General features: G+C 29.8%; 1 protein-coding gene across 1 annotated transcript in view; it reads left to right on the top strand.

The window, feature by feature from the left end:
• Rpt5 (26S proteasome regulatory subunit Rpt5) overlaps window positions 1-15,478 on the top strand; it is a 40,186-nt gene extending 24,708 nt beyond the window's left edge. The window contains exons 10-13 of the mRNA XM_035378166.2: window positions 1,912-2,018; window positions 2,964-3,109; window positions 10,179-10,260; window positions 15,272-15,478. Coding sequence (XP_035234057.1) covers window positions 1,912-2,018; window positions 2,964-3,109; window positions 10,179-10,260; window positions 15,272-15,382 — 446 coding nt within the window. The 3' untranslated portion in view covers window positions 15,383-15,478. The remainder of the gene's footprint in view (window positions 1-1,911; window positions 2,019-2,963; window positions 3,110-10,178; window positions 10,261-15,271) is intronic.
• The last annotated feature ends 1,475 nt before the right edge of the window (window positions 15,479-16,953 follow it).

Below are 16,953 nucleotides of genomic sequence, written 5' to 3'. Positions count from 1 at the left end.
ATATATTTCCCACCTTCTGTAAATATCTTATATCATTCAAAAAGGTCTCTCCCGTTTTTTAATAACAAAGTTTTTTAATAACAAGTCTTCAAAGGCTTTTTTCAACATTTCACAGATTTTTATTGTGGAAATTCCATTTAAAATCAAAATTTAATGCTTGTGTTTTGTTCAATTATATTTTCTCTTCTTTATTCACTAAAAAAGAATTTATTTGAAAACAGTTTAAGAAGTGAAATGTGGATCGTTACCAGATCTGCATGAAAACTTTAACTTCTGAAAACCTTCTGCTATAAATTTCTTATTTATTGGTATTGACATATTATCCCATTGACTATAAAATTGTGACCAAGCAGTACGATTTAGCTCCAGGTGTACCTAATAACACTCATAATATTTGCAGTTTTGTGTGAGGAACCGTGTTTGATTCTCGATAGGCTGCATTTTGTTTTTATGAACAAAGATATAAATTAATTGTTACTGTTGTATTTTTGTCTTTGCATTTTGAGAAAAATCATTAAAACGTAGGATCTGCCTTCTATAGAACAATAAGCAGCGGATTGTTTCCAAAATTATGAGATCCTACTGTAAAAAAAGTACGAGTTTTAATGAGTAAAAAAAGTGTGAGTTTTAATGGTCAGCTGAATATGGCAAAAAAACATTGATAGATTGGAACAGTTACCTGTGGGAAGTTTGTATGCATAGTGTTTTAAACAGAGCTTTCTATAAAATTGGAGTACCTAACAAAACAGTAGAAATAGATAAAAGCCCTTTTATGAAGCACAAAAATGAAGCAGGTCGAATAATCATTGTTTCTAAATAAAGATGTGCCATTTATGAAGTATGCTATTGAAACTGAATCTTTTCCGTTACTTTTTAATCATTTTACTTTTTGTTAATAGTTTCAGAATCAAAGTGTTATGCTTGGTTTTATTCATTAGTAGTGTTATTATTTACAGTAGTCCACTTAAGTGTTATGCAGCTTAATTATTGTTTTCCTAAACAAACATCAACTGCAGCATGTGATGCAATTTCTTTTTACGTAGCTGTATTTTTAATATGTGTTGGTATATGGTCATGCTCAAAAACTCTTTAAGTTACCATAGGGGCATGCCATCAAGATTAATAGTTTGAAATAAATGAAGTAAGGCCCAAACAAATAGGACCTCTGTGGCCATATTTCAGAGGTTGTCTCCCGCATACTTGTCATCATATTAAGGAAGCATTATCCGATCATCACACTTGCGCCAAATTTAGTAGTAGCTGATCATTTCCTTTATGACTACTTCAGAGACAAATTAGTGTAAACATTTCTCATATCATTATTGAGCTAAATGACTGAGTTCATGTAAGTATGCTGTGAATTTCACGGTGGTGTTCCAGCATATATTGACAACATTGCTGTCTTGACTGAATTAATGTGTTTAGTCATGAGATAACTATCATAAGTGATATTTAAAACATGATGGTACCAAAATAGCAAAATCCTAACCTTCTATAATATATGTAGAAGGATTTGTTATAGCTTATGTAAGTAGTGTATTTCTAGTAAAAAAAATGCCAAGTTTTTGTCTAGTTTGTTAAGTGTTTAATATTTGTAAATTAAAATTATCTTCTGTAATATTTAATACAATTTTATTAACAGGTAAGAAATGTATAAAAGTTACACGTGTTGATATATTGATTTCAATATTTAGTGATGTTATTTAAGTTTTGTATGTTAGAATGTGTCAAAGTAATTATGAATAATTGAATGCACATTTATTACAATTCTGGTATATATTATTTTCAGCATATGATGATTGCTGCTTTATGAATGGTTATTTTTACATATTGGGAATATAAAAGTCATAATTTACGTGTAATTTTTATGTGTTCAAAAATAAATTGAAACATAAAGTTGTTTTGGTTTAGGTACTAAGCGTTTTGACAGTGAAAAGGCTGGTGATCGGGAAGTGCAAAGGACTATGTTGGAGCTTTTAAATCAGCTAGATGGTTTCAGTTCCAGTACAGATATAAAGGTATTTTTAATTCATATTTTTAAGGGTAATATTTATTTTTGTTTGAAAAATTTTAAACATTTCATATTTTCTGCTATACCACAAAATATAATTTTCAGTATATTTGTAAGATAAGAAAATTAAAAAACTAGTTAAGATTTTGTTTAAAGTAGAATCAAAATTAATAATTTTTTATGTGATTACTAACTATATTTCTCTATAGATCTTTATTACTTTTTTGATATTAACAATTTTTTGTGCATTTATCTAATTTATTTTTAAATTAAGAAGAATTAAACATTAGATAAGGATTCATTTTAATGAAAAATTTATTTTATTCTGAAGAATTCTGACCTAGATTTCTTCTTAAAATAGTAGAATATTTTCCCCTTAAATAGTTTTCTTCCTTCAGATTAAAATAATAATAATAATAATAATAATAATAATAAATAAATAAATAAAGCTTACCTAACCTTAAAATTTCTTCTTTAATACAGGTTTTTAGAACTTTATTGTATTTAATCTTTTATTTTTAGGGCATTTAGAGATTGCAGATAATCATGTAATCTAAAAGTAATGTTATACTATAATTTACCTTAAACCAGCAGATTTTTAATAGTTTTTAGTTAGCAAAAATTTTCAATTACATTTTCTCTTGTATCCATCATACACTTCTTAATTATTTCTGCTTTCAGACGATTAAAATTATCCCATCATAAATACTTTTGCAATGTGCAGTAGTAAAATGTTATAAATTTGTGCTCTCTTGTTAAATTTTAGTGCTTTCTTGTTGAGATTCTTTCTTGTTACACTTAGTTGCCAAAACTGGCAAACTTAATCTCCTGGTCTCTAATGTGAAAATTTCAATTTTCTGTAGAGGCTTACTAGATCATTTTAATAAGAAAGTACAAAAATTCTTCCCTTCCCCCTTTAATGATTTCTCTTTGTACATTCATTGTTCTGTAGGTTATAGCTGCTACAAATAGGGTTGATATCCTTGATCCTGCTCTTCTTCGATCAGGAAGATTAGATAGAAAGATAGAATTTCCTCATCCGAATGAAGAAGCTAGAGCAAGAATTATGCAAATCCATTCAAGAAAGATGAATGTTGAGTATGTGTCATTTAAAATTTAACCTTTCTGTGTTGAAAATTTTCAGTTATCACTGAAGTATGTTGCCTTATGAGTTACTGCTGGGTGATTGTTAAACATGCAATATGTAAAACTTTTAAATTAGCTTTTGATGTCTTCGGTCTTTGTTTCAAATTACTGATCCCACTAAAGCTTTCTGTATAAGTTAAATTTTGACAGGGTAATTTACACGAAGAATATATATATATAGAAATTGTGAATTTTGTTGTGGTTAATTTAAAATTTGATGAATTCACCCCCCCCACCACCCGATTTTAATTTAAAGAAAGGGAGTCTTTTTCTTACCTGTAAAGCATGCTTAAATACTTTTTTTTTTTTTTTTTCCATATTGAAATGAATAAGCATTAACTTATGCTCATGTGTTTCCTGTTACAGTCATACGTAGATATAGGAATCATGTAGGTCAGAATGTCTTTTTACAAGGGATGAAGAGCATATGTTTGTGAAAAATGCAACACCATGAAGGAATTGTCAGACTGCATGTTACCTGTGGTACAAATAAACAATCAAATTTACAAGATAAAAAAAAAAAAAAATTGGAAATCAGTACTTTGTGTATCTGCCATGCTGAGAATTAAGAGCCTGTACATGTCATAGCATTGAATAGTACAGGTGCTGAATCTAATACTGGCTAGTGTCAAATGTACATATGACTTTGACTTAATGCCAAGGTTCAGTCTTAGTATGTGCCCCACCAGCTGTGTGAGTGAGTCGCCGACCACTGAAATTTCAAACATGCTGAGTGCGTGACATATCCAGGGAATAAGTAAGTAGGCCATGAAAGAAGTGAAACCTGTTGTGGCATAAAGAAGGTCTATGCAGTCTGAGAAACGTGCACAGGCATTATCCTGCTGAAATACAGTGTCCGGAATATGTCAAAGAATTGGGAGGTCCTCTGGCTCCACAACTTCCCTTATGTAACGATCATTGTTGAGGTTGCCTGCAATATGCACTAGGCGAGATCGACAATTATACCCAATAGCTTCCAACACCATGATGCCAGGCGTTTATGCAGTATGGCGTTGGATAATAGACTGTGGAAGCAGATGTTCCTTTCTGTAACATCAGATGTGTACTTTTCCATCATTGTATACTCCAGTCTGTAGCAAGAAAAACACTGTTGCCACATGGCATGCCACGCATTGTATTGCCGTGCTAATTGAAGTCAGAGGCATCTGATTCATTGACAGGGGAACCCTATGTAGAGGAAACCTTGCACGCAGTTCATGCTGCAGCAGACTAAGATGAACCTTGAAGCTAGAAAAGACAACACGTGAAGGATACTGTACGATCCGTCACCGCTTGGTGAATGAGGTGTCTGTCGTCCCATGCTGTTGCATGCCTCACTGTTAGGATTTTGTCTTGTTTGGTTCTCCTCTGTCCATGTCTTCCAAATACGCATCACTGTTGTGGCATTACTCTGCGTGGGGGCTGTGAGTGCTAGGTATGAAAGTCCTCCCTCTCACTATTGGTAATGTAGCTTCTTTCGAACTCCATTAGGTGTTGGCACCCTTCACAGTTGGCGAGGCATATTGAGCACTAATTAAATGTTCACAGCAGATAGAGAACAATAAACAGATTTCAATGCAGCTTGGCATTCCTTTATGTACATGGAGCAAGCAGCCGCTTCTCATTCCACGCATGTGCAGGTGCTGTGTAATTCTAATCATTTGCATGTTTTTATATTTTATGTAAGTTTGGCTCGATTTTCGTGGTGGTGCAGTTTTCACAAACAGCAATGTATAAACTACTGGCAGCTCCTGATTAACTGGAGTTATGCCAGAGAGAACATCTATAATGACAGTTAACATGTTCACTGCCAGTTACGAGAATACTCGTTGTTGGCAAAGTGAGTTTATTTGCCAGCGATAAGGTAGTTCGTTACTGTCGCCTTGTATAAATCACTGAGTACAAGTGTTACTGTAACAAATATATGCAGTATTTAGGTGTTTGGCATGCAGGAAGGGGTTAATATGCTTAACATATTGAAATAGATCATTTATTTCTCAAAAAGTAGATACAAAAACTAAATGTTTAGATTGCAAAACTATTTCTTATTTTGTTTCATTTATTTATTGGTTTATTTGCATTTGAAATTTTATAAACGGACTGCTCAAGTTCTTGTTCAGTGACGCTCCCACAGTTTAGTAAGGAATATTAACGTATCACATGTGCAGGCATCTTGTGCGAATGCACAGAATGTGCGAGTATTGTTTATCTAGTTTCAAGTTATCTGGTAGTTGGCACAGGGAGCAAAAATATTATTTCATTTTCCAGTTATGAGTACACTCATGTGAATTTATTTACTGCTGAAAGTAATCTGTTGTATTTATAATTAAATAATAAAACAACAGAAAATATTTAAAACCACAAAAATGCAAGTAAAGTCTTGGCACATGGAAACGGATGCACCACATCAGTTTCGGCAGCGAATGTGTTTTAAAAAAAATGAGAAGTAGAAGTAACCCATATTATTATTGACAGAAATTCACTATTAAAAATTTACTTGTATTTTTGAACATATGAAGCTGGGGAATAAGAATCATGTGGTCAGTAAATCAGTATAAAAATTCTCTGTCTTTGGCATATCCATGCTCCCTCATTTTTTGGTTTCATTCTGTGCCTGCTGAATGAAAGCAGCAATAACAAATGATGTCTGTGTTTCTTCCTTAATTCACAGTGCATATGCTGCTTGTTTTTGTGTACATTGCTGTTGCATTTCAGTTGTGAATTCAATATGAAACTGAAGATTAATGCTTTACACATGATTTAGTCTTGCTATTAAGAAAGTTACTTTTAATGCATAATCTCACAATAATTTTATATGCAGGATTACGTACAATTAAATTATATATTGTTGAGAATAAAAACAAAATCCAAATACTATGCCATTGTCTGTTATTGTTGCTATTTGCCTGTATACATTTTTCTTTCTCTTTTTCCATTTTCTATACTTGGTTTTATTTTGCAGATAATCTGTGATAATACTTTTTTTTTTTGTCATTCTGTAAAGGTTAAACTTTTTTTTAGACAAGACCCTACTAACTCGCAACCTAGTTAATTCTACTCACAAATATTAGGTAGTTGATTACTTTACATGTTTTTTCCTAAGCTTTATTTTTTTGTAAAAGCAAATTGTATATCAGCGGGAAACTGAAATATATTATGAAAGGGGGTTGTTTCTTAAACTCTATTATAAGCAACATTCTTTGCAGTTTTATTTGCATTTTGAGTTCTGGTTTTCATTATAATCCCTTCCATAATATAGCATATAAGGCATTACTTGAAAAGGAGTTCCCTCTTCAAATATTATCTGAATTATCTCAAATATTTTTTCATCTCTAGAAATTTTGAGATGCAAGAGTTCATTGTAATTTTTTTCTTTAGTTACTAGCTTTGCTAATTTTTGTTGTTACGTGTTAACCACTTCCCTTACAAATGTTTTTGAAAAAGATTGCAAAAAACCATCATGTTTTTTATTTTATTACTAAATACAACGAAACAAATCAAAATATGTAGGGTTTTAAGTTGAATTTAAAATTTTTTGAAGGTGTAAAAAAGCATTTAGTTTTAGTTTACTATCCTGAGTTATCTCGGGCAAACGAAAAAAAATTAAATATTAGTCTTTGTATGATAGTTTTTGAAACAAGAGAGAACACAAAGTGATACCTGACATTCTGTACACTGGTATCTGGTCTCTTTTCTTACTGTCTTAGTGCTGGAATCTCTTTTATAGGAGCCAGAGTATACTGCCTCGTTGGATTTAAATTTTTTTTTCCAGCTCTTCATAATCACTATCTGAAAAATCATCGCTTTTGCTGTCTTGCATCACCACCATTATTTTACTTTTTTACAACGCAGGTATCCTTCTTTATACATTACTAATGCATACTATACAACAGGGAAACACATGACCAGTCCCGTCGAAAGAACTGCACAACCAACAAAACTTGGCAAACTGCCAATAGGGTTCGTACAGTCCTTAAGAGTCCTTAAAAGTCCTTAAGTTTTTTGGAATCGATTTTTGGTCCATAAAAGTCCTTAATTTCGGCCAAAATCAGCAGAAGGTCCTTAATTTTAATCATCGGAAATAGCTGTCTGTTTTTTTATGACTGCCATTTTGAGTGTGAATTAGCATTTTGGAGGAATATTTTTGGTGATTCAACTGACAGATATGGTTATCTTTTGAATGGGTGAATGAATGGGTTATAATTCGTTCCTATTTCTAATATAAATTGTGGGATTTTCGAGTTTTATAGTAAAAGAAGTGCAGCATAAGTATTTTGAAATGATTTCATTTTTTCTAATGAAGAGCTCTTAAACAACTTTTGGCTTTTCGCGATGTGAATTCTTTTATTAAACGACTCTGAATTCGGTGACTTCTCAGCATTTTGGCGATTTTAAGATCAGTTTCTGTAGAAAATTTTTAATTTTGAGATCTGGGAATTTTTTGACATTTTTTTTTTCCATTGTAACATGGATAATTTTCATTAAAATAGTGGTAAAATATTGAAATTATGTTTAAAAAATAACATTAAAATAAAAAGTTTTTAATTTTCGCTGTCATATTATAAAGTTTCATTTTGGCCACTTATTATACAATATTTTGAATCTGCAAAATAAGCAAGGTATACGAAACAATTAACGAAACAGTTTTAGCAAAAGCAAAATAGCTATGTAAATAATTTAAAATGTCTTTTTAAATTTTTTCATGGTAAGAGTTTTTCCAATGTAATTGTCTCAGAGTATTCAAAATTATCAGAATATTCAGTTTTCTCTATAAAATTAATTTTACATTTTTCCCACTGATATTTTTTCTCAAAATATTTCTGGCTTTTTACTGTTACAGAATTTTTCTTTAGGATTTTAGACATTGCAGCTTAGAAAGTTTAGAAGGATTTGAAGGCAAAATTTATAGACCCAAGATTCTAGAAAATTACAGAAACATGTATCCATGCTATTAACACGTAACGAATGTATTTTGCAGAAAGTTTACAATGTATTTCTTACTTTTTGGAGAAGGTCTGGAAGAATAAAGAAAACATAATATTTGAATGTTTTACTTCTGATACTAGAATCTTTTTCTTAACACGTTTATCTTCCCTTTATTTTCTCTAATTTTCACTAGACACAGACATGGAAAATATAAAAAATGCTTTTATTCTTATCAGAAGGACAGGCATTATAGAAAGAATTTTTTTTTTTTAGTATAGAAATTGAAAACTGAAAATTTAAATGATTCATATTATATGTCTGAATGCATCATACTCAGGGCTGGCACTAGGCATTTTCCCACCTGATGCAATCTCTGCGGATCCTAAATTCTGCTTCCAATGCCTGCTCTGAATTCTAAAAGTTTTGCCATTTCTAGATTTTGTTGCTTGGTGTGTCACTAAATTCTAAAAATTCTGCCACACCGTCTCTGTAACCAGCCCTTACCATATATATTTCATATTGCTTCTGAATGTTCATATTACTAAAGATATAAAATTAGCAGCTTTTTCTATGCTTTCTAAATTTAGTGTTTTTAAAATAACAGAAATCTTTAATTTAAATTCTAAAATGAAAAGGAAACGTGCTGAAGAAAGATTCTTCAAAGATATGGACTGCTATTAGTATGTACAGTTATTATTATGTAAATTACCCAGTTGTTTATAATTTCAGCCTTTACTATAATTTCCCATTTCTGTTTTCTCACCAGAATGCAATTCACTTAGATAGTTTTTAAACTGAGGTGTATGTAGTGTAAGACAGAGTGTGTTTCTGTTCTCCACATACTTGCTGCATTAGTTCCTGTCCAAAATGAGACATAAAAAAATCAACATAAAGCTAACTATTAATTTAGAAGTAAAACAACAATCTTAATAAGTCTAACTGTTAGTAAAACGTAAATAAAATGTCACTTATCTTCTTTCTAATATGTCCAACTATTATAAGTGTAAAATATTTAATGCTACTTGATAAATTTCATAAGTTTTATTTTATTCTATAACTTCTTAATAATTATGTTAATTAAGTTATGTTTAATAGTAATGCATCCTACTTTTATGTTTAGGATGGTATTACAAAAATGAAGTTCAGGCACGGATAGTATTTTTAATTGAATTTGTTCAGTTCTCATTTGCTCATAGGTCCTTAATTTTTTCATTAATGGTCCTTAAAAGTTCTTAAAAGTACTTAATTTCCGTGTGCAGAAAAGCGTACAAACCCTCGAGTAAAACCATGATAAAACAAATCGTACTAACAAATTCTACTTTGCCCGAGTTTTCTCGGTATAATAATTAACTGCAATATAAACGAACCTGAGATAACTTGGGATAATCAGGCAAGCGGTTAAATACAAGTATTGATCTAATTTTTGGTACTTAAATTTGACATATGTAGATAGGATAATTGCACATTGTTTTCAACTTAGTTTTGAAAAAAAAAAAAAAAAAAAAAAAAAATGATGCTAGGTAGTTAAATAAAACTAATTTCCAGAATTTGATGTCTAAAGTAAAGAGTTATGATTGTGTCAGATTTTCATAGCTTTTTTGCCAACGAACCAAGCTAGCAGCCTGTTAAAAAAACATTTTTTTTTTTTTTTTGAAAAATATATATTCTTTTTTAAATAATTCTGAATTCGTTTTGCTTTCTAATAAATTAGGTTTATTTTCCTAAAAGGTAATGTGTTCTTTTTTAAGGATGCAGATATTAGTGTATTTCTGTTTTGAATATCTAATGTATGACATTAAATCAGCACATAAAATTCTAATTCTTTATCATAATTTTTTTCTTTCTGTAATTTTAAACTTATTAAGACTGTAATGATTTTAGGCTTTTCCGGTTTAGCAAAATGTTTTAGTAACTTAGCAAGCTGTTATAATACTAATGATTGTAATGTATATAATTTTTTTAATTTTTGCCTCTCTTTGTAACTCTACGACTTTGTTTTAGTGTTAGTTTTTGTTTTTCATTTCACAGATTTTTAATAACATTTGTGTTTTTTAATGTTATAAAATTTTTAATATTTTATTTTTTTATAATCTAGTCCTGATGTAAACTTTGAAGAATTGGCTAGGTGCACAGATGACTTCAATGGTGCGCAATGCAAAGCTGTTTGTGTAGAAGCTGTAAGTTTGTTGATAAATAGTTCCTTATGTATGAAAGTTGCTTTGTGAATTTCATGCTACTTCAGTATATCATTTTTTTTTTTTTTTTGAATATTTTAACTACTCAATTTTTGCATTAAATGAAATATCGAGCTACCTTCTCCAGTTAATCTTAACAGATTTAAGCAAATATCAAGTTATAGTTTCTGTTCTGCAGTGGTTAACTCTGATGTTAAAATGCATGAAAAATTCACTTAATAAGTGTTTTCTGTTTCTCCATTTTTCTAAAATTTATATTCAAATCTTATCTTTTGTATAATAAACATTTCCATCTTTGGAGAAGCAGAATTTATTTCCAGTATCCAATATAAGTTGAGCACACTAATTGAACACTTACAGACTTGTAAGGGGTCAGATAAATTTTTTGGGGGGGGATTACTGATATGTTAGAATATACTTAATTAACTACCTCACCACACCTTTGTTCTATAAATCAGTACATTGATCTGATACAAATTCACCACAAATTTAAAGGAAAACCAAATAAAATTAAAAAAAAATTTTTTTTAAATATTTACAAACAACATTTTTATTACAATCATTAGTATATTTTTATTTTATACTATCTTGTCTTCAGAAAAATCATCAATGCTGCTTATGAAAAACAAATTGCAACTGAGTGGATTTGCATGTCGTGGAGCTGAAGGTTGTTACCATATTCATATTGCATGATAGCTGAAATAGGAGAACCTGAATAGTGGTTCACATGCTCAGCTGTTTAAATCATAATCTGAAAAGTGCTTGAATAGTTTTTCTTTCTGCTTCGTCTTTCTTTCTTCTTTTTCTTATTATTATTTACCTCATAAACTGTAAATTAGCAGATGGTACAAATCTTACAATCTTCAGAAAAAACATTCTGCTGTTAAGTTTTTTTAAAAATTATATTTAATCTATTGTGGCAATGAACCTTATTTGTTTTGGGCAGTAAATTTGTATTCAGGAAAAGCACTTTTCATATTCATTTATTTGAACCATGATTGAGGCTAAATGTCAACAAATTGTAATAAAAAGTACACAAAAGACAATTAGAAATGCCTTGTCAGCACATGAAATTATCAGACAGTTAGTATAATAGATATCTGATAATTTCATCTCAAAACAATAATATAGGTTTATATGAAGACCAGAAAATCTAAAATTGCTGTTGTGGAAGTTAGTTATGGTTAGTTTAAATAAATGCTTTTGAATTTTTTTTTTTTTTTTTTTTTTTTTTTTTTTTTTTTTTTTTTTTGCCGCAGTGAATGTGAAGTTCTTAAAAGTCTGCATTATATTTGCTCCAATCAAATTTAAACAGTTGTTTTTATCATAAGTCGAGCCTCTTAAGTCTTTCATTATTACTCTAAGTTATAGATGTTGGTTCTGAAATGTGCATTTCCTTTTGTAATTCAACAGCTTAACTTCTTTTTCCAACTTAGAATTAACTTTAGTAATCCAATATAAGTTGGATTTCTAAGTCCAACTTAGAAACTTTAGTAGAATTTTGTAGAACTTTTAAATCTTGTCAATGATTTATTTTTTGTACCCTTCTATACTTAGTAGAATTCATTAGAAAATGTAATTTAGTAAAATTACAAGACTTTAGTGTACATTACAGAAACTTAAATGTTAAACTGTTAGTAAAACAAGTGAAAAAAAGTTAGAGGAGACAACACAAGTTTTCAGGATAATGATGCTTCCACATATTTGGATGCATATTTTTGTAATAATATCAATTATAATCATTTGTGAATATATCAAACATATTTGGATCATGTTTAGCATTTCAGATATGTTTTGGAAGAACATGAATATATTGCTATCAGTGATTTAAAGTGTTTAATTTTGAAACATCATTACTATTCTGCATAAATTAACAGAGATTTATGCTAGTAATTAATCTACCCCCCTCCATACGTGCATAAAAAAAAATGGGAAAGAATGAAAAAGGTGACAAGACTTTTCCTCACCCCTGTTATTTTTAGTGCTAATGTATTCAATAACGAACTAAATGAAAGAAAGAAATTCATTTCAAAGCAAGAATAGCTGTGTGCAGGCAAATGTATAATATTCCAGGCTTTTAAAATTTGTAACATAAAGAAACAGAAATTGGCACTTTAACGGTGAACGTTTATAATGATATTATTGGTTAATTTGCATAATATTTATATATGAAAGTAATTTCAGCCAAAAACATTCAGAGTAAAAAATATATATGTTTAGTAACAAATAAGATTATAAATTTTAGTATAAAAATAAACAAATTGTGGAAAAGGTTGATATGAGTACTTGAAGTAGTGCACAAATGCTTATAAATAATTGTATTAGTAAAATAAAAAAAAGTGTTATACAGTTATAGGGTTTTCCTTCTTTTACGTGGAAAATCATAATAAAGATTTGTAGATTTAATAATTAATTTAACTGAATGAAAATATTATATATTAGTGATTAACTTTGCCAGTACTTGTCTCACAGTCTTGATAGATGGTTCTGTGAGAAAATCTTTACCCCTTCAACAAACCTTTCAAATTTAGAAATAGCGAGAAATTACAGAGCTAAATCGGTTGAAAATGTAGGATTTGCTAATCTGATAATAGCATGTTTTCTCTCTGTGTGTCTCTCCCTCTCTTTTCTTTTTTCTTAACCAAAAATTGTCTCACAAAGAGTATTTTAGAGACACAAACTTTTGGAAATTTTTTGTATTTCCAAATCATTTCTTCAGTTAAAATTAGCCTAACTGTTTCTTAATTAACTTGTAATTCTTTAGCTGTCAATACTAGGCATAACTATTTGTCAGGTCATATAATATTTCAGTGTCTGTTAATATTTAATGTCCATAATTTATATTCGCTGTTTGTCTTACATCTTCTTACCACCTTTTAATCTCTTATGCTCTAATGTGCTTAGTTTTTTTTCAATAGCATATTCACCATATGCAGTATTCAGTAAGTCTGATGTTTCAACATCTTCCCATTCCCCAATTTTCAGACGAAATTTAATGTTAATATAGTACTTTTGGTTTCAGTCATCTATTTTTATGCAAAATGGCGCATATAGATATCTATGTTATGTCTAATGACTAAACTAGCACAGATTTCAGTTACTTGAAATTTTTCCACATATTACTTCAGACATGTTCAAACCTGTATATTTATGTAATTTTGTTACATTTAGGGTATAAACATTCCAGGAACTAAATTATTGCACTTTTAATAGTTATTAATTTATAGTGTACATTGCCTTGAATTTCTTTGTTTCAGATCTCTCGATTCAAATTCATACTATTACTTTTTTTATTCATAGTAATGAAATTTGTTTTCTGTATGTTTATGCTGCATTAATTTTTATAACCTTTTGTAATATGTTTATATTAAGTTTGCCATAGTTACTGTTTGGTGTATAATTTTTTTGTAACGTAACTAAAATTTTAATTTATATGGAGTTCAGCTTGAATGCAACTGACATAAAGGCACCAACAAAACTTATAACACATGCTTATTTTATCTGTACTCTGCAGCCTTGTTTGCAAGTTTGAAAATATAACTTATAATACATTTCTGAAATTCATACAAATCGCTCAGCTGTGAGTGAATGAGAATACGAGCCAGCTTCCCTTAAAATGTGCTATACAAAAGCACTGGCTTCCTCTTAGAAAGAAAGCTTTTGCATGCCTTAACATAATTTATTAAGCAAACTGTAATATTGTCTCTACACTCTGAAAATCATGTGAATATCCAAGTGGTGTAACACGTATTGTACAGTGAGCACCATTTAATGTGGTCACATTTATCCATGGCTATTTTCCTTACATTAACTAAGTGATAGTATCAAACGATTAAAAAAATCTTAAAAATAGTAGTACAGTATGACTAATTTGGTCTAAATATAACTAGAAACATATAAATAAATACTTTCACAACATTTTAATTTAGAAAATGCAAAGGTTCATTTATGAACTGGTCATAGTGCCTTTTATGCATAAATATAAATAGTAAGTTTTTTATTATAATAAGTTTATAAATCTTTTACTCAAAGTTTAATTTATTACCTGCTGATAATGTTTCTGGAAATTATTTGACTGATGCTGTAGACAATACCTCTAATCTGAATACTTATAGGGCATCCCACTTCTTAGTATTTATAGGAAATTCATCAATTTCATCTTCAAAAAGTTTATCTCATGATGTGTTTCAATATTTTCTTCTATGGTCAATGTTGCAACTTGAATTCTATCCTTACATGTGTTAAATTCCTCACAATTCATATTAGTAGGAGATTGATTTTGCTTTTTCTTCTTTAGATTCCTTTATTTCATAATTCATTAAAAGGTTGGCATGATTAAAGCAGTTCTTTATTTCCTTTTCTAATGCATGTTCAGTAAATGCAGTGAATCAAGAACATTACTTTTCTTCGCTAATTCATTTGCACTTATATCCATATTATAAAAGACTACAATAATCATCTCACAACAATAATTTTCTTTCATTCCTGTAATAATCCATCGATCACACTTTGAATTAGGGCTATGGCAGTATGCTTAAAAAGAACAGTTACGTTATGCACTGTACACTGATATTACCTATGGATATGGAGATACTACTGTATATATTCTATTTTAACATATTTTTCAAAAAATGTGTATTAATAAGTTTGTTTACCTTCAGAATACTCAATTGATGTCATCATTTTCTATCATGACAACAGTTATATTAGTTATTGATAGTGATAAATGCATTTGATGCATTTCCTAATGTGCAGAACTGCATAGCAAGAGTCACAGAAGAAAAATATAATTTATGTTAATGAATTTTTTAGTGGAAATCATAATGTTTCTTTTATCATGCTGAGCAAATAACTATTTATTGTATCACATAATGTCATTCATAAACAGGATACATTCTTTTTGGTCATAAAAATTTATTGTAGGAAGGCATGTGTAATGCATCTAATTTGTTGAAGAACACAATTATATGTTAATTGTTCTTTGATTTCCTAGGGAATGATTGCACTGAGGAGGGGAGCTACTGTTGTAACACATGAAGATTTTATGGATGCTATTCTGGAAGTTCAAGCTAAAAAGAAAGCTAATTTGAACTATTATGCTTAAGTGTCTAAATTAAAATTCTTGTAGTTCATTTTTTTATGTTCATTCATGTTTTTTAACTGTGCGCTGAAAATAAATTATATTTTCATTGGTTAAAAATTAGTGTTTGACTTCTACATTTCCCTTTCATGGCTGTAAAAATTACATGTATGGAAACACATATTAAATTGCATACAGATATTTTTATTTGATAGGTAAATAAATGATTAATAAATTGAAATTTTTGGATAGCTGTTGGTTACAAAATGATCTTGTAATTCATTAATCCCTGGTGTTGAGTCCTTACTTTTGATGAGTTAAATTCCTGTAAAGTCTGTTTTTTAAGTTATGATCCACCTAATTGTATAGGTGAAAGAGGGTTTGTAGCGGTCCTTACAAGTTCTTATAAGTCCTTATATATGAAAATAAAATATAAAGGCCCTTATAAGTGCTTACTTTTTCTTTAAAGCCCCCCCCCCCTCTTTTTTATGAACGTGCATTTTTTCTCCGCACCAAAGCCGAAACTAAATAAACAACTTTTCTTCCTTAGATGGAACTTCAGATGGTAAATCATACTCCCGGAAATAGCTTTATCCCCTTTCTCTGCATTAACGTAAACTTTGGTGCGGGCGAGAGTACAGACAGGTGCATGTCGTTCTATTGGTCAAAGAATTGCGAAAGCGGTAGAAAATTCCGGTACATTCGTATTCTTTTCCTCCCACCCAAAAATACTACACATGTTTGGATTTCTATCAAGATTTTAATAATTTGAATTTTCTTCCACGTGGTCGGTACATATTCACATTTATTATGATCGTTATATTAATATTTATAATAATATAGTTGCAGTAACTGCTGAAGTATATAAACTTCCAGAAATGGGTAAGTGTATTTTAACAGAGGTTAGCTTTCTAAGGAATAATATTCGGAATGGTTTAAGGAGAAAGTAATCGAATAGTTAAAATAATTTAATTTTTTTTTTCCAATACATTATACAGTATGGAAGTTGGGAGGTCCTCCCCTTTCTCCACAAAATCACGAATATTGAAACCGTTACAGCTCGCTGCAAAACAAGCAACGGATTTTTTTTTTTTTTTTTGGTCACTTTCCAATTTGGATTGAATAGGATTAAAAGTTCTGCAGTCTACCAACCCAAGAGAAGAATGATTCTATTCTGGAAATTTAACACAGTCTGTTCAAAATTAGAATGAAAAATCCCCCAGATTAGTAAGTCTCTTTCTTTTCCTTTATTTATTTTTTATTCTCTGAATACTGGCAGCTGTTGATTTCCGATTTCGAAATATCACGTAAGGAAGAATTGCATTGCGCAATAATGTTTGCGATATTTTGCAGAGATAATTAATTTTGATGTTCAGTGAAATTTGCTTATGAACATTTAAAAGAGTTTTACTATTTAGCCGAAAAATCTAAAGACAGGTCCATAATATCTTTACATGCTTATAATGTGCTTCTTCAAGCTATAGCTGAAAAAATCTTCAGGACATACTGAATCAGATCACCAGAATATTAGACTTACTAAGATTTCTGTCAACTGTATGCAATGCAAAAAAGTGTAGCAAAAATGGAACATGAAT

Source organism: Stegodyphus dumicola, chromosome 6 (genome assembly GCF_044657685.1).
Source record: "Stegodyphus dumicola isolate Sdum_Otavi_A_Nest chromosome 6, ASM4465768v1".
In the NCBI taxonomy this organism is placed as follows: domain Eukaryota; kingdom Metazoa; phylum Arthropoda; class Arachnida; order Araneae; family Eresidae; genus Stegodyphus; species Stegodyphus dumicola.
This window is presented reverse-complemented; position numbering and strand designations above follow the sequence as displayed.